The sequence below is a fragment of the Squalius cephalus genome (genome assembly GCF_949319135.1).
Source record: "Squalius cephalus genome assembly, chromosome: 18".
Lineage (NCBI taxonomy): Eukaryota > Metazoa > Chordata > Actinopteri > Cypriniformes > Leuciscidae > Squalius > Squalius cephalus.
In genome coordinates, this window is record NC_137139.1 from 20,299,478 (window position 1) to 20,318,976 (window position 19,499).

A 19,499-nucleotide genomic window follows, 5' to 3' on the forward strand; every position below is an offset into this window, starting at 1 on the left:
AAATCGCACAGTAATTACACAGTAATACCATGGTCATTGAACCAGGTTTTGGTTCTTTTGGCAGTGTGGGCAGGTGCAAATCCTGCTGGAGAATGAAGGAAGCATGAAAATGTCCTGGTAGACGGCTGATTTGACTCTGGATTTAATAAAGCACAGTGGAACAAAGTCCTCTTTTCTGATGAGAGCAAATTTTGCATCTCATTTGGAAACCAAGGTCCCAGAGTCTGGAGGAAGAATGGAGAGGCACACAATCCAAGATGCTTGAAGTCCAGTGTGAAGTTTCCACAGTCTGTGTTGGTTTGGGGAGCCATGTCATCGGCTGGTGTTGGTCCACTGTGCTGTCCACTCAACGCAGCCGTCTACCAGGACATTTCCAGAGCACTTCATGCTTCCTTCAGCAGAAAAGCTTTATGGAGATGCTTCCTTCATTTTCCAGCAGGATTTGCACCTGCCCACACTGCCAAAAGAACCAAAACCTGGTTCAATGACCATGGTATCACTGTGTAATTACTGTGTGATTTCATGTAATATTATAATTTTCTGGGATTTTGATTTCGTGAGTTTCATAAGCTGTAAGCCATTATCATCAAAATGATAACAAATAAAGGCTTGAAATATCTCACTTTGCATGTAATGAGTCTATATAATATATTAGTTTCACCTGTTAAGTTGAATTCTTGAAATAAATCAACTTTATGATGATATTCTAATTTTATGACCAGCACCTGTACATTATATTTTCTTATCTAACAATTTGAGATTGACTGACTGTCTAGATTTTATTAATTTATTTAATTTTTTAGCATTGGTGCATTAATTACTGTACTTACATCCTGTGTTTTAGCTGTTTGCACGGTAAAACCTTCCCGGAAATGAATTCCATGTTTTTTGCCGTCATGTCACATCTCATTGTATTTAAGCGCCCATAATGCAATAGTTTTTTTTTTTTTTTTTTTTTTTGTGAAAAAATGTGATGTGTTTTGATGATCTTGCTCTCTGGCTGGCTGTATTTGAACACCAGAATGTATCCTATTTAAACGCCCCCTAAGAAACATGTCTGATGAACTCAAAACTGGTCTAATTGTGCAGGACTTCTTCACTGATCGTTTAGTTGACAATACATTTTAGCAACCCACTGTCTAGTTGATTTTGTGGTTTATGTAGGTAGGTGTGTGTTTTTGTATGTTCAGGCTGGCGGTCAGCATGGTAACTCATCATGCGGTGATTAATCGGGCCGTGACGTGGCAGCGCAGCTCTGTAATCAGTCTGTAGTGTTTGAGGTTGATGAGGGGAGCAGCTGCCCCGTCAGTTGCCGTCTACTCAAGATGACAGGCTGTCATTGACAGGGCTGCTTGTCAACTGCACCAGTGTGCCTGTCATAAGCCATTTCTCTTCATTTTTATACCTGCTCTATAAACACACCTCTCACACTGACAAACAGCCCAATTCTGTCCTGCTGCTGTCCTCCCGCAGGCTCCTCACATTTCCAAATTCACTCGCTGTTGTCAGGTTTGGCTGCACTAGAGTCTGTAATCTTTAGTTTCCCGTTTAACTGAAGAGGGGGAAAGCGGCGTGGACTCTTTCAAGTGCACTTCATTGTTACGCAGCCATTTCATGCTCTCATATTAGCGGCCTTGTTTTGTTTTTCACTTCTCACTTTTCGGCCAATGGAAGATTGATCTTTATTTTCATGAATGTTGACTTAAAAGAGGCAAGTAGCAGCGAGCGTTGTAAAAACAGGATTTGATCCAAAGCTGTTTTCTGTCTGAGTCTCTTGCCAGGTTTCTTCTCCATGCCTGTCTGTTCTGATTTCCACGGGTGATCGCTGTGCTAGCTGAGGTAGGGCCGCCTCTGGCCAGGCTGTAGTTGCCTGACCAGCATGCACAACCAACAACCAACAAACACTGTGGCCTGGAGGGAGCACTAGGTCTTATTCCAGTCTAATGTATTACTTGTAAGAAATTCTATTCTCGATAGCCTTAGCTGGCTAGTTGTGCAAACGTCTATATAAGCCTAATATCCTGTAAAACGTGCAGCTGAGCCTGTTTGATAATGCAGTGGGGAATCCTGTTTAGGCCACTGTGCAGGGAAACATAGTGGCGCTTTTCATCGCCAGGCAGAAATGAGCTGGGGAATAGAGCAGGGAGCTTGAAGTTTGTGCTTTTTTGATATAGCTTTGCTCAGAGCTCTCCTGAGGACATGCGCTGCTGCTGTGGAAGAGACGGCGATTGATGTTCCTTTTGGTGTGCGACGTCACAGCGCTGCTCGCCGGCTGTGATTGATTAAACCGATTGCATGAGTATCAACAGGCCCTTGGTTTTACAAATATCTCACTGTGTGTAGGGGAACATGAAAAGCACATTTAGAGCACGTTTAATATTGTAACCATCAAGTAAAAAGTGGTATTTTTTCACATGGCTTTAATGTATGAGTATACATATCTTCATTATTTTCAAAAGAATATTGAGCAAGCAAAATTGCGCCAAATTACATTTTACATCTAACCTTGCCTTGTCGTAAAAAGGTCAAATTATCTGATATTTTAAGAGACTCGATGACTCATGAGAGTCTGCACAGGTCCTATCTATGATATTTTTTCAAATGAGGCTTTTAACTTCACTATGAGAACAGAATAGTTATCACTGTGGCATTTGATTTTTTTTTTGCCCCTTCAAAAAATTTTATGAATTTTATTCCCGAAATTCATTACAAAGAGGTGTATTCAAGTAATTGTGTTGATTGCCTTTTTTTTAAATACATTTTTTAATAAATAGAACAAAAAAAGTGTCACATTAACTACTCTAACAATGTCATTTTTTTTTTCCTCCTTTCAGCTCTTCTGAAACACTGGGGTTGTTGGTGTGGCCAAATTTTCCCTGGATTTGATTGGTAAATTCAGAAGACTGAAGCCCAGGCTCACAGTCTACCTTTCACGGAGGCCCAGCCGTGAGAGGACAGAAGAAGGCACGTGGCGAATCATGACTGCCGACAAAGAGAAGGACAAGGAGAGGGAGCGCGAGCGGGATCGGGACCGGGACAGAGACCGCGAGAAGCGGGACAAAATGCGAGAGTGCGAGAGCTCACGGCCTCGGCGAAGTTGCACGCTGGAGGGCGGTGCTAAGAACTATGCTGAGAGCGAACACAGTGAGGATGACGACAATGAGACGCCTGGGGCCGCCAACGCCGAGGAGGGCAGCAAGAAAAATAAGAAGAAGCTGCCGAAAAAGAAGTCGCGCTATGAGCGAATGGAGAACGGCGAGATTACTTCCTTCATTACGGAGGATGACATTGTTTACAGACCTGGCGGTGAGTTCTGGTTGTACTCAAGTTGAAGATGTGTTTGTCATTAAATAACCATGCTGTTTGGACAGCAAAATGTATTTGGCAATATTTTGTATGTGTTGCTGAAAATGGTGCTTCAGCGTAGCATAAACATGTCACATCATCCACTACTTGGATGAAAAAAATGCATTTACATTGGCTGCTGTGCTTGACTAAATACATTCACTGCTGCTTGATGAAAATGCAGAAGAAATCACAGCGATGATATTTGAAACTGTCTTATTTTTCGTACTTAGCCTTCCAAAGCACACAAGATTCTTGTTTTTATTTGTATTTTTCAGTGAGTGGCAGAAAAAGCGTAACGGTCCACATTAGGTCTTTATTAGGCGCTGAGATTGAGCCTAGACCAGAGCAATAACCTTTTCCTGCGCTGTAAACATGGCCTCTCTTTCACCTGCTGTTTAGAAATTGGTTGTACATGAGACTGGGGGGAAATGTCAACACTCCGGCAGAGGGCAAAGCACGGCTGCCATAGTTCTAAATCATCCTCGCTGTGTCTTTCATTTATTTAGCAGCAACGGAAAGGTCAAGCAGTATGCTTAGTTATTTAATGCGAAGACTTCAAATTATAGCCATTTGTGTAATTTCCAATCTCATCTCTCCACTCCATCTCTTCTGCTGAGCAGAAATGTTTGCTCGGAGGGGGAAGGTGAGGAATGGTGTGATGGTTGCCCCCTCCTCCTCCTCTTCCTCGTGCTGTTGCCCCAGTGGAATCGGGTTGGAGGCATTATCTGCTGAAGGTCCTTGAAAACACAGTTGCTGAAGCTCTCTGTCAGTAATAACCCAGCAGACCCCTTCCCTGCTCTGTTTTGGAGAGTACCGCCAGTCTGCTTTAGATAAGATTGAATTGAATCACACACATCTGAGGCATGGTAGTTGATTTTGTCACTGCTGCAGGAGAGAATAGAATGGGATGGTCACCATGTTTTTGAAGATAACTAAGGTGCTTTTTAAGGTGCAGCTATTTAAAAAAAAAAAAAAAAAAAAGAGATTTTAATTGCACTACCATAGATGCTGTTTGTTGTTTTAGGGATCCAAGGATTAAGTTGTTGCATTATGCTGTTTATACTGCAAACCTTTCATTTATAGCTAGCTGATCTGTTAATGCTTTAGTGACATCATTGTGTTTTGGATAACTGCATGTTTTTATTTTTAATTATTTATCAAAAAAAATTCTCCATCAAAATTTTTAAAATGATGTTTTTGTGCTTGTTTGTAGGGCCGTACAGTTTGGACAAATTTGTGAATATACATAAATATATTGATATTTACAACTATTTATTATTATTAATGTAAAATATAAATAACATTTTTAAATATAAATATAAAAAATAACAAATATTACTATTAAATATTTCACTGTAAAATAAAAATCTGTGAACCGCATTGCTCTGAAACTAGTTCATGAACTGCTTGCCTATAAAAGGCACACAACACACATATTTAATGTGTAAACATTTTGCGGTTTATTTCGATTATTTGTGCAGGCCTTGCTGTATGTGCATGCCTTCGGTTTGCGGTCAGTTTCTGCAGCCTTATTGCAATCAGATTTGATTCGAGCGGCTTAAATAGACACAAAGCCTGTGCTGGATTAAACCCTACTAAATGTTAAATCCTTTTATATTTGTCTAGTGACACACAATATGTAAAACTGGCCACCCTTGGAGTGGGTATTAAAAACGGCGAGAAGCCAACGGAAAAAGAGAGAGTGTAATCAAGGGAGAGAACTGAAACAAGACAATAATTGCTTTTGTGGCTCGAGAGAGTCAGCCCCGTGTACGTATGACACTAGATAAGAGGAAGTAATATTGAAAGCCAACACGAAGATCTCCCTCATACATTTTGTCCACTAACGTTTTTATAGCAAGCTTAGTGTGCATTTATTAGGATGTCTGCAAAAAAGCAAATAAGGCACGTAGTCTGGTCGTTGGAGAGCTGGATTGTGCTTGAGTGAGGAAGGATGGAACGAAGGAGAAAAGGAGTGAGTGTGGAGTGTGATACAGATGGGGAGAGAGAGATGGAGAGGCATTTGTATTGCAGACAGGGCCACTCGGATGGAAGGAAGAGTAAAGCATCTGAATCGATCAGGCCTTTGAGTGGCGTTCTCGTGTCCAGGCTCCCTGTAGCTTTGCGGATATTCGCTACACAGAGGCAGCTTATGGATCCAGCCGGGAGATTATACACACATGAGATCAATACTCAGGCCTCTGCGAGCTGGCCGTGGCTGTCTGCAGTCCGTCTTTACAACCTGCAGTCACACCAATGTCCTTGTACTGTGACGGCAATTTGTCTCCCTGGCTGCCATTTGGCTTTTAAAATGGAGAGCTCATCAAGTGGGATTGGCTGGATGAGTACCACTCCCACCCGTGTGATGAGAATGCTGACAATAAAGAGAGGTGAATATCCACTGTGGGCTCGGCTGAGGGTTGGGGTGGGCTTTATTGTGCTCATTATACCTCTCATCCAAAACCTAGTGGGCTGCCTACCTAGTGAGTGTTTTATACCTGCAAACCAGTTGCTTTTCAGCAGAATACACCGTTTTGAATAAATATGTCATTTATGTAAATCAAAGTGGCAGGGAGGGGTTCTGGGTGAAATTGCAAGCACAAACCTCACAAGAATAAAAAATGGGCCACTTTCCCATAGACCGGAGTGAGACCTTAGACGTCTCTCGAGCTGTCGCAATCTTGTTTGGTGCTCTGTGGCCTGACAGTTGGTTGTTGTGCCTCAGTTCAAGCAGAGTGCTTGTGAACCGATCATATCTTCCGCTTTACTAGTTACAACACGAAATAAACATGAAGGTATGTTGAAAGATACTACAACTTGATACTACAACGAATCTATCATGTCACATGTAATTGCTCAGTGTTTCAACTGCAGGAAAGAGTCAATAAAACAGCTTGTAAATAATGTCACATTTACCTCAGAAAAGCCATTCAATGTCCGAAAACTCGTTAGTCAGCTAGTTACTTCGAGAGGAGATTTTTTTGCTAAATATATGCACTTATAGGCTATTGCATATTCATTGTATTTTTACTTAACCTGTTCTTTAAAATAAATGTATGTTTGAATAAATCCATTTTATGAGAGCCACCATTTAAATGTTTATATTCAAAAACTAGAAGAAACATTATCATTAAATTTATTATAACTTTATTATAAAAACTTCCTTATATGTAGCCTACAAATAATTAATTAATTAAACAATTAATTTTAACATTTAATATTAAAATGATGTGTGGTTCTCTGTATAGTTTACAGCATTTTTGAGGAAATTTGGCATGTTCTGAGCTGATAAGTTAATAAATATTGGATCGAAGACAGTAGACGGCTTACTAGGTTTTGGAACAGAGCTTATTGTTGGGGTTATGATTGAGGTGGAGGTCTAGATGCTGAATTTACAAAAGGCTGAGTAGGGATGAGTACGTCCCTGAAGATGGCCTCTATTTCTCTCTCTTCTGGCTGCCTGTGGGTGTCTGGACAGCTGTCACCTAATTATGGAGCCACCCAAAGCCTGCAGTCTTTTCCGTAAGGTTGAAATCTCCACCGGGAGCTTGAGCACATCGTCCTCACCTCCATACAGAGCTGAGTGGTTCCTTGTCAGCTCGCTAATGTCATTTCAAGACTGGTTATTTGTCTGCTCGCAATTTTGCCTGATTAGCAGCTCGGTGTAAGTTTCATGTTTGTCAGTGGATCCAGTAGAGAGATTATAGAAACACTAACAGGCGAACAAAGCTTCCGATCTTTCCTTGGAACAGAGTCAAAAATGAATTCAACAGACTTGACATGGTGGGGTGAAAATGGACATGCACCACCTTCGCAAAGAGCATTCGGGCCATTGCTGAAACAAACTTCTCTGTTTGTTGTCAGGGGGAGAAACCAGGCTCTCTCTTGGCTTAGAGTCATGTATTATTCAGCGAGGTGAGACTAACAGCATTTGACCACCTGAGTGAGTCATCAAGCAGCAGTCTTCATCTCCCTGTTGCTCTTCTGAGGAGACAGCAACAGTATCACCCCATGTAGAGAGACAACTTTTCCATGCATGTCTTCCACTCTGCTTCCAGCTGTCTCAAGATTTAGACAGACAGAAAGAGAGATGGGGGATGAAAAGCAGACAGAGGCAGAGCAGGCGACAAGGAGACCCTCGTATCCTTGTCTTGAAGGGGAGAACAGAAGCTTTGCTGTTTAAATCAAATCAAATCAAATGGGTGAAATTAAAAGGGCCACATTTTATACTCGTGTAGCATTTATTTTCCTCCGGAGGGTCACTCATTTTAAGGATTTTTGTGCCAGAAAGGTCATAATTTAGTTAGTGAACCTCTGACTAGGGATGCATGATTCATCTTTACCACATTGTTTATCTTAGTGATTCATTTCTGTTTTATTTAGATTTTTTTTATTTATTAATCTAAAAGTAAAAATAGAAGACATTTGGATGTACCAATAGTTGATATCTAATGCTCACTTAAAGTTAATCTTTAAAAACAGTAATTTAGTACTGTACTCTTTACTGTTGTAATCTTTAGCAGATCTCCAAAATGATTATCCATTTTTCATAATAAATTCACTTGTAGCGATTAAAACGATTGATATAAGTTTAATTTTAAACACAATAGTATATATTTTTTAACTCTTTTATGATTGGTTTACTCCGCATAATAGCAAGTGTTGAACACAATGCATCTGCGTTAAGATGTACAGACAATCATATATTGTTAGCCGCTTTTGTTTGTCTCTTGGTTTTAAACCCCATGTGTCAAGTTTTATTCTTCCCAAAATAAAAGGCTTAAGTGTCACTGAAATTCTTCCTTTACAACATTTCAAACAGTGCGCAGAGAAATTTCTACCAAGCCGATAGCTGGAAATGAAAGAGCCAGATATATTCTGAAATTTCCCCCCATGTAGCATTGTATGACAGGGAGACTGTAGAGGCTTTTGTGAAATTGAACCACCTGCCAATTACAAATTAGAAAGCTGCTACAGACTAAGTGTACCACACTTGTCAAACGGCTTCTGTTCCCGGCCCAGAGGGAGTCAGCTTTTTCCTGCCTGCTACTCTGAGGGCAAAGCTGCATAAGGTTTGATAATTCAGGCTGAAGGTATTAATCTCCTGCTATGAGATGGGGCAAAAAATTGCAAACTTGAAATGGTGGATATGGTAGAAGAGCAGAACAAGTTTGTGTGTGTACTTTTAAAGCTGCAGATCTCAAGGCGAAGGAAATGAGCAGCAGTGTAAATTGGATGAGCAGGGTTAAGACCGGCCTGTTCCTCCTGACACGGGGCATTGGTGCCAGCTGAAGCACCTGCACTGAAGTACATCCCAATACGATGTGACACGAGTGGCGTAGGTCGACACTTCGCCCCTTGTCGGTCATGTAGGAAGAGGGGTGTGAATGTGACACGTGGAGTGTGAATTCAGTACCTTGTCCAAACCCCCTACCATTTCATTATTGCATTGCTCTGGCTACTTTAATTTCAAGATAAGCATGACCACAGCGAGTGTCTGCATTTAACAGTGAGCCAAGACGTCACCTAGCAGAAGGTATTATCGAAGGTAACACCGGCACTCTTTTGAAGGTAACAGCTGAGCGCTTGTGAAATATTAATATTTTACTTTAGCCTTTTTGTGTCTCAACCTTTCTCCTTGGAGGTGGAGTGGATTAAAACAGCAACTGGATTGACACGGAAAGCAGGGCAGGTTTCTTTCATCGGTAAAGGTGTGTTTTAAATTAGCCACGCTTTACCGGTTTAGAAGAATGGCTGAGTGAACAATAAGCCTCGGCGGAAAAGGAGGACGATTGGATGAGTGCTACCCCTCTTCCCTTTCTGCATGAATATTCATGTTGCTAAGTGACGGATGACAATACATTAAGAAATAATAGCTGCAAACAGATCAACTTCTAACATCCACTAGGGTGTTTTGTCAGTTTCTTTAAGTACGGGTGCGCGTGTGTGTGAACGCATCTCGCCGTGTGATGAACTATTTCTTCAGCTCAATAAATCTCAATCTTAGGATGAGGCCAGGCTGCTTCAGTGGAGTGGTCGATAATGGATCTGTGCTGTTTGCAAAGCCCCCACCCTTCTGTTCTCTTCAGGCCACTAAGAGAGAGAGTGAGAGATTCAGGTAAAGAGACTGTGTGAGACAGAGAGAGAGAGAGAGAGCTGGGACCTGTGGCCTGTGGGAGGCATTTGGGAGTCCACAAAGCCCCTAGAACTGCACATATCCCCTCAAATCCTATACACCCCTCCCCCAGACCCTCCTCTCTCTCTTTTTCTTTTGGTCTCTTTCCCTTTATTCTCTGCCTGCTCACTCTCTGATGGAGAGGGGCTTCTCTAAAAACACAAAATGGCTGGAACGCAGCTGAACAGATTGGAGTCTTAAAGGTCCGCTCTCAAAGTACAAAGCAAATTACAGCCTCGCAACTCTTCACGGCCAGGGAGGAGTGTCATTATTGTAAAATATTAAATACAATTTATCTCCCGAGGACCTTTTGTTTGTTTCACAGATGGGTGGGAGAAGTACCTTTTGGGTTGTTTTAAAAACACATTTTCTTGGCTGTTTTTTTGCAGATTGAGCAATGATTTTTCTGTCTTTTTTTAAAATATTGATATGTCACAATTGCTTTATTATTTGGCCAGCATATTTCTCGTTACATTTCGAGACCGCAAATGGTGGCATTAATAACATCTTTGATTTAAACTTGTCATAATGTTAATGTGGGTCCACATTAGCTAAATGTTGAGGGCATAAAAGGTCCATTATTTAATGTCAGTGGTATAGATGTATGAAGCGCAGCTCACTTTCAAATCAAGCCGCTTTCTATTGGCCAATGCAGCGAATCTGTGTGACCAAGCTGAACACGATGCAAAATCTGCATGGGGAAATCTTTTTCCCTCACGTGAAACTCCCAATCATGTGGATTCTTATTGAAATGACTGGAAAAATAAGCTGAACAATGATACATGTTGTTTTTGATATCATTGTAATAATCAAAGAATTGTTGTAATTTATTTGATTTTATTTAATATTGGAGTAATTAAATAAAAATGATTAAATATAATTAAAGGGATAATTCACCCAAAAATGAAAATTGTCATTTACTAACCCACAAGTTTTTCCAAACCTGAATGAATTTCTTTCTTCTGTTGAACACAAGAGAAGATATTTTGAAGAATGTCTGTAACCAAACAGTTATTGGACCTCATTGACTTCCATAGTATTTTTTTTTTCTTCCATACTATGGAAGTCAGTGGGGCCCATCAATTGTTTTGATTACCCATATTCTTCAAAATATTTTGGGTAAACTGTCCCTTGAATTATTTTGAAAAATACATAAATAGTGAAAAATGTTTTTGTGGCTTTATTCCCTAGAAATAGGCTAAAGTCATGTTTACAGTTTCATTTACCCTAGGAAGCATTTTAAACCAGATCTTTATACCTCAGTATTTTCCTTACGGCTCACAGCACAGACATCTATTGCCTTGTCAGAATGTTGGGAATCCATTTCCTCTAAATGAATCTACCAGCCGGGTTAAGAGACTATAAGCCGCAGTTCTCAAAGGTAAATCCCTCTCAACGCCGCCTGGGATGTTCTGAAACATGTCATCTCATTTCATTGAGATTTGTCTCTTTTGTTCTTCAGCCTCCCCTCCCCCTCCATGGAAGGCTGTCAGTCACAGTACTGATAGATATCACTTACGTTATGTTGTAAATGAGAGGATGAGTGCAGGTAGAAACAGTCGGACAGAGCTCAGCCCACCCCACTAACACGCTATAAAGCCTGTGCGGACCAGCTCTGATAACGAGCCTTTCCTGTCACACATGCAACCCACTCAAAATGGCCCCCTTGCATTCTTAACACACACACACACACACACACACTCCCAACAAATGGTTTACAATGTGCTCAGACTATTAAATATCTTTATTCCGCCTGCTGCATTGAACAGATAAACGCAACAAGATCAATAACAGCACCAGGCAAAACAAATAAATAAAAGATGTGCACTAAGAAGGCTGGAACAGAATCACTCTCCTTTTGTTAGTAGTAGCTTTTAGCCTCCTCAGCCCATGCTACGTGGATTCATCCCTGGAATACTGAAGTGTTCAGATAAACATTTATCTCCTTGCAGTTTTAGCACTATGGAGACACAAAGACTTCTAGCATCTCCAGATCTGTGCTTAGAGCAATGACACACACTCACACAGGCTTCTATCCTCGCTATGGTGTGAGAGTGTGTTTGTGCCACGCTCCAGAAGCTGTGTGTTCAGATATGGCTGCCGGGTAACTGTGAGGCTCAACCCCTTCATCAACACACACGAGTGTTGCTTACGACTTTAGGAAACTGGAGACAAGATGGTGGAGTCACACTTGCTTGTTAATGCACAACCTGTGTTTTTAACACGAGCCATGGCCTTTGTTTATGAGCCAGGAAGTGTGAATGAATCATGGGTTCAGGAATCTGTAATGATTTTTGAATTCAGCTTTCTGATAAGCAACTTTTTAACATCCTGCTTGCTATTAGCTAACTCTTTATTGACTTTAGCTGTAAAATGAATGTTTATTTGTATTTTAGCATTATGTGTTAACGTATGATGTGACCTGAGAGCTGATGTTTGATCTCTGCTTTTAAAATTTTTAATTGTTTTTAAGTCAACTGTTTTACATTTTTAAATTGCTTTTAAAAGTCAACATGAAATGGCATTTGTGACCAGAAGTTGATTGGATCATGAAATGTGGGCAGTCCCTACCTGAATTTAGCAAGACTTGAATGTGAAATAGCTACTTGGCCAAGGTGATGTCATCAGAAAAGCAATTTAATAACTTGCTCCGCCTCTGATGACATCACCTAGGTCATTATGCATTAATTATTTGTAGGTTAAAGTCAACATGAAGTGACATTCGTGAACCGTTTTAGTTTTGTACAGTGACTTTTGACTGAAACAGTATATTCAATGAGAAAAAATGTAATGGTAAAACCTAGAAGTTGATTGGATTGTGAATAGTGACAGGTCCCAACACAAATTTAGCTGGGCTTGAATGCAAAATAGCTAGTCGGCTGTTGTTTAACTTTATCTAATAGACCGGATGGCCTAGGTGATGTCATCAGAAAACTAAAGTCATTTCAGAGGTGGAGCAAGTTATTACATTTTGATTACATTTTGATTAAAGACTTTGTTATTAAAATAATGTGAATGGACAAATTTGGCACTAGGAATGTCTATGAACCTTAACAAGGTTTTTGTATCCTGGGGGATACAAACATTTGAGAGGCTGTGGGAAGAGGCAGTGAAAGTGTAGGTCTCATTTCTTGGTTTCATGTTGAAAGGGTGTTTGTTGTGAATATTTAGATCTGGTGACTTTGTTCATTCAGCGTTTAAAAACAACATAACCACCTGTAGTGGGAAATCTACTCGCCTTCAGATAAAAGTTGATATATTTCACATATTTACAATATTTGGAGGGGACTTGCGTGTTTAAAAAGTTGTTTTTAAGTGTTAGTTTATTATATTTGTTGAAATTTTATGATTTTTTTTTTTTTTTTTTTTACATCTGTATGTATGTAAATGTTTTCTATCCCCCAGGATTTTAGAAAATCAGTTCAATACTTAATTATATTCAGTCATTTAGTCATTAATAGTCATTTAGTTAGCTATATTGAAATCAGTTTTAGATCAACGATACATGGATTTTTTCAGGCAATTTGTCAACACTTTCTATGGCAGAAGGAAGGGACAGTGTCAGGCAGTAGTTTTTCCACCTGGGGCTTTGAGCCCCCTTCCAATGAAGCTATGGGCTCTGGCAACTTATACAAAACAAATATAGTGTATGTGTATGTATGTGTCCCGTGCTGGCACAACAAGTCGCAATGAACACATTCTTTACAAATTATTAACACATTATTTTCACATTCTCTATTAAACAACATTCAAAATGATGTTTGATTTGTTGGAATGAGACGACAAATGCCTGAGCTACACCTGTTTGATGGCGATTGAGTCAGTCAAGATAATTTTCAGCAAAGTCAATTTTGAAGTCAACCACCTAGCAACCATACCTTAATATCCCTGGTAATAACACCAAATTTGGCACACACCAAGTCAAACCCAAATATCTATAGGAAAACTATTCAACTTTATCGCATGATACCACAATTGTTTGATTAACATTTACAAAACAGACTGCCTGTATATTAACCTACTCTACCGCACGGATGCAATATAATATTACACATCAGATTTTTTTCCACAACAGTTTACCAAACATTCTAAGACATAACAGATAATGTTTGCATGAATACTTGCCAAGACAGATATTTTGAATACTGTAATTCTGTGTGTAAGTGTATATAGGGATCGCACGCTGTCTGAGCTGTCTTTGCTCACACTTCGGATTGTCAGTCTATGTAAGATCGTTTCGTTTACATCAGCATGAGTTTGAAAATCACATTTCATTGGTTCAGACTCATGCCCTCGAGAATTCGCTATGAATATTCACAAAGTTGGAATGCTGCGCTTTCCAGGGGAAGCACCAGTCGTTGAGAAGCTAGCTGAGAAAAAATGCCTTTTTCATGGACAAAAGAAAGGTGGTACTCAGAAAACGTACAAATAAAGATACTTTTAGATGTTTAATTGCTATTTGGAGCAATGGGATCGCTAGATGAGGTCTTATTTAACTCCTTTTTGTTAAAACCTTAAATGCAACCAAAAATTTACTTTTGTTTTTTCACTTGTTTTGCCTGTAGCTCGTAATTAGCCCGTGCGCATTCCGACTCATTTTGCCAGCTTGTGTGTGTGTGATTTTGTCGAGTATCATATTTCATACGTCAGGCTTTTATGGCTCATATATGCAATTCAATGATAATTGAGAAATGGACAAATAAACATTTCCCCATAGCCTGTTTAACATTTACATTAACATGACATTTTTTTTAAATTATCTTTTATTTTTAACATTAAAAAACAATGATGCATGAATATTCAAGTAAACCCAAGTTGCTTCAGTCCAGTAAATGTTCATCTTACATTTACTTTATAAAAAACATTAAAGATTTCACAGCAAAAAAAGACTTTAGCCTACTTGATAAAAACAAAGTATGTACTATCAATAAGAGGACTGAAGGCATGAACTAGATTGTGTACAACATGTTTTTCAGCAAAGTTTTGGTTGTTGATAATTTATAGGCCCTATAAATTTGCATATTAAATATGATATAGTTGGCTAATAGTATATGCATAAATGGGCATTATACTTATTCTTTGTAAAATTATGTTAAATAATATTTACTTTAAGTTAAATTAATACATTTTTTAAAAATGCCAAACAAGCATTTTTACCCCCAATGAATTTAAACCCCCAAAGGGGTGATGTATCCTGGGGGATATAAAAATTAAAACAAGTAATGTTTTAAAGAAAAAAAAATCATGAAATTGTATTTTTTGTGTCCTAATAAGAAAATAGAAATAGAACAGAAATAGAAAATAGCACTAAAGTATTTTCTGATGTCTCTTTATGGTTTTGCCCTTTTTAGGGTTAAAGTAAAAAAGGTCAGTTTTGATTTCATGTTGACTTGAAACCACAGCAACCCCATCACCTCATCTCAAGCTGAACGGTGCAGGTGTAGGTAACATAAATACCGGCTTGGATGCCAGTGTAAAATGGATTTGTATAGTGAAATAGTATTGTAATGTAATGAATGTTTTGAATGGAGCAGCGGCTGGCACCTCAGAGTCTGACAGAGGGTGATCCAAGCATCCGAGCACAGCAGTCTTTGTGTTTTCAACACATTTGAACTATCAAAGAATGCTTGTCTTCAAACTAGAGGTGTAAATAAGATTCTTATCTAGCAAACAGCTTGAACACTCCCTTTCTTTTAAACAGACATCGTTTCCCAGCCCCCCCCCCCCAAAAAAAAAACTCACAGTAATTTTGATGTCGGTACAGCACAGCGCTGAAGTATTTTCCATTTCAAGAGCGCCTCAGATTGTCTCTCTGCGGAGAAGCGGGTGGAACAAGAGGGTGATCTTTTCATCCCCCGCACTCTACAAATGTTTGGCAGATTGACCGCAGAGGAAGGAAGTATGTGTGCGTGTATGTGTGTCTCCTTAGCTAAAGCTGCTTTCTCTTGTTGGGGCTGTGCAGTGTGAATGTTTTTGTTAAGGAGACGAAGGTTCATGACCTGGCCATACCACCAGTCGCATTCAATTTAAACACAGAGGCCCTCTGCTCAGCTTCACTTCAGAGGAGAAAAAGTTACATCATTTTTGTGTAATTTAGGATACGTTTTGCATCGTATCAGCTTCACATTGTCTCTTGTGTTGGGTTATTGTGTTTTCTTCTCTACAAAAACCCCTGCCATCACATAATTGTTGGAACAATACTGACCTTCTTTCTCAGACTCCCCTTGATGTTTGTTCTGGAAAGGGCGGACAGTCCTGCATCCAAAAGCTATTTAATCCTATTACTCGCATTCCAGGTGTGTTTTACAAAGGGAAACAGATTTTGTGCAGGTTTGAGAAAGTCAAATAATTGAGATCTTATCTGACAGTCTAGATGATGTTGGTAACACTTTTTTTTTTTTTTTTGTCATCCTCACAGATTGTGTGTACATAGAGAGCCGACGGCCGAACACGCCCTACTTCATCTGTAGCATTCAGGACTTCAAGCTGGTGAGTTGACTCGGCTTTTCAGATCAAGGCTCACTCTCCACTCGCCCTTATGTAACTGTGTTTGCCATTGTGTTTCATTTGTTATCTTTTTCTATACGTCAGAAACAATATCAAACATGGGCGTTTGATGTTGGTAATTGCTTTTATTTCAGTATGGTTTTGCAATGAGATGGCCAGTTGCTGTTGATGTCCAGAAGCAATTCTGCTACATTGTTGAAAATTAAGTTTCATACGTTTAGATTTTCCTTTACACTTGGTTAACCAGGCTTATGAGGGTTTATTTTGGAAATGAATTGTGCTGAATGTTGGCTTTTTTCTACTTTTAATGCCGTTTTTTTTTTTTTTTACTCTATAGGAAAATCAGCCTGCAACACAGAGATTTACAAGTTTAATTAGCTTGTGTGAAGCGGAGCACCAGATATTCTCTACAAAGCCTCGTCTAGCTCACACATGTTTACGTTGTAGTGCCAGCTTGGTTTTACATGCCGTTAATTGATCAATTAAAAAAAAAAGCGAGAGAAAGGGAAAGAGAAACTCCTTTTCCAGATCGTAGTTCTAGCTACTTGATCCGCTCTTTGCTGATGCTTTTTATATAGATTATTAATCAGCTTCTTAAAAAGATTGAATCTTCAAAGGACACATTGATCAGTGCAAAACCACCATAGATTCAGTCTGCTTTATTAGGCCAATATTTCCATGATTTATTTCCCCCAGCAACCACAGACAGCTGCAGGGTTTTTTTTTTTTTTTTTAGCTATGGGTGCCTCATTTGATGGTCACTATGTTGAGATAACGTTATGTCACAAGGAAATAAGCACATTATGGCTTTTCTAATGGCTATTTCCCCACAGCAGGACACAATTAGCCAAGAGGTCCTTTGGCTTTACCCGCCCCCCCCCCCCCCCCCCCGCCCCCCCCCAATGTAGAGTGTGTGGAGGAAGACCCATGAGGCTTTGTTAATGGTACTGAACAGCTAAGGTGCTGATGGGAGGGGGTGGACACGGGGCAGAATGGCTTATGACAGCCGCAGGAGCTGAAGTGGGGGGTTCAGGGCTGGCTGGAGGAGTTAGAATGATGTGAAGAGGAAGGGAGGGTAGGTAGGGGAGAGTGTGCCAGAGCTCGGGCATCCAAGCAGCCTGTAATCGGATTGCTCGGAAGAGTGCTGAGGGCAGCAGAATCTTGCTCTTGCCAAGAATAACATATAGTATGTTTCGTGATTATCTTCACCTTGATTAAGTGCAGATCTAGGGGTCTTTGTCTGATGGCTGTAAATGTTACAAGACTTCACTGGCCCTCCTTTCTAGCTTTCACCACCTTAATCCATCTTATTAGTCGATGCTCATCCATGTTGTTGCCTGTGAAGTTGATTGGATACTGGTTTGTCATGTAATTAGGTTGTGATGATAAACTAGTCATAGTGAGGTCAACTAGTTTGTGATGCCTTATTAATTAATATTATTAATAGATGGATGGATGGATAGATAGATATTGTCACAGAATGTAGGTTTAAGTTTTTTTTAGGCCATTTAGACCTTAAATATGCAACTTATATTTAAACAGCGTTTTGAGTATATCAAATTCATTTTGAGTATATCAAACGTGCAATCTTTTGTCTTGTTAATCTGTTACTTGTTTCTGAGCAAATCGATTTGGCCAAGGGCAAAGTTAAGTTTCATAACTTTATATTGTTATTTAACTGAACTATAACTAGCTCTGCTTTTGTACTTCTGACTGAAGTGTTTGCTTGTTTATTTCCTATTGTACAAAGTTATTCTATTTTTATAATGGCTAATATTGTTTATTTAAGTATTATTTTTCAATAAATATAATTTTATATAAATAACCATATTTGGTATTGAGAAAGGGTCCGTTAGTGATTGTGATGTCGACTTCAGTGAAAGTTAGCTACATTATTACACCATTAGATGGCAGCAAAGACTGTCTCTATGAGTGAGTCAGTAGCAAAGACTTTTATATTGAAAAGGAGGGACTGAAACAAGGTTGTAAACAATAAGACACAACTTTAAAATGCATTGACTAGTACTATCATGGGAAATCCCCTTAAAGAGTTAGTTCACCCAAAAATTAAGTACCCGGATGACCTACTATTTCTGCGACATTCTGAAGTGTGCATACTATATGGACACTTTACAATCCCATGAGGCCACGGGAGATCATTTATGAATGGCAGTGAAGCGACAACTGACGCTGGTAGGTCACATGATAATGACAACATGGCGTATATAGTACGTCTGGATAACAGTCTTACTACACACAGTGATACTATATAGAATGTACTTTTTTAGCAGTCATGAAGTAATTAATTATTCAATATAAGTACCTACTCGGGAGTATGCGATTTCGGACACAGCGCATGAGAGAGTGGCTGTGTATCGCAGCTGGTATCGTGTATCTATTTGGTGGAACATGAGTATTGGAAGCGTTTCAACATAAATATGTATCGAAAATCTTAATTTTTGACAAAACCGCATTGCACTTAGTTTATTATTTCAGATGCCTTTTTAAAAGACTACAATTGAAAAATGTATATATAAAATTGAACCCGCCAAAGTGGCTAGTTGGAGTGACTGAATTTTATAATTGTTTCTACAATACATTGCATTGCAGACGTGGATCATTCTGCATCGATGCGGACCACCCACAGACCATAACTGATTATAGCCGTTTCTCTGAAGTCATTTGTCACATACGCGCTTGCCTCGCTAGCGTAAAATGGCGAAGGAAGGCAAACACAAAAGCTAGTGATAAAAAAGGCATCCACTATTTTAACAATTACAGTGTGTGTGTTGTGAGCATTATTGTAACTTAAGTACACTACTTGTCATGCCTTTAGTATTTACTAGTGTTTATTAAATTTAAATTTAAAATGAAATGTATTAAAGTTTAGTTCTAAATGCTCCTAAATGTTTGTAAATGCACTGCGTTTGTTTAGTTTTTGTTAACGTGTAGAATATGATTGTTTCATGGTTGTGGCAATGTTCAGTTCAGTTGAAACAACTGTAACGGATGTACAGCTACAGCTCAGATGCTCACCTCTGAACACCTGCTGTCACCCCTCTCCTCTTAATTGGGATGCGAGCATCTGTCCACTGAAATGTTAGAAAAGCCTTAAGGTCAATTGCCCTGACCCCCTCACCCCCCTCTTAGACGTCCCTTCTTATGCATTCTCTCCCTTTCTTAGCTTTTAACACTGGGTTGATTCATTCACTTGTATTGAGCAGGGCAGATAGGGATAGCGGGCCACAATGGTAAATGAGGATATCGGAAAGGTTCCAGCATTAGCGGATTTACTGAGTGGTTCTACATAATAAAGTGAATTCATTACATGCGTAACAATCATGGCTCTCTGGAGGATCGGTTTCTGCGGCCGACTCACACGCTGCTTTAGCCGTGTTTTTGCTATCGTGTGTTCGAGAGCTTCTGTTTCTTGCAGCGTCACGTGAGCCTCTCTCTCAGCAACCCTCTT

General features: G+C 39.5%; 1 protein-coding gene across 2 annotated transcripts in view; it reads left to right on the forward strand.

Annotated features, from left to right (window-relative positions):
• rerea (arginine-glutamic acid dipeptide (RE) repeats a) overlaps positions 1-19,499 on the forward strand; it is a 158,797-nt gene that overhangs the window by 75,787 nt on the left and 63,511 nt on the right. For both annotated transcript variants that reach the window (XM_079848814.1, XM_079848815.1), the window contains exons 4-5: positions 2,835-3,306; positions 15,942-16,012. In XM_079848814.1, coding sequence (XP_079704940.1) covers positions 2,979-3,306; positions 15,942-16,012 — 399 coding nt within the window. In that variant the 5' untranslated portion in view covers positions 2,835-2,978. The remainder of the gene's footprint in view (positions 1-2,834; positions 3,307-15,941; positions 16,013-19,499) is intronic.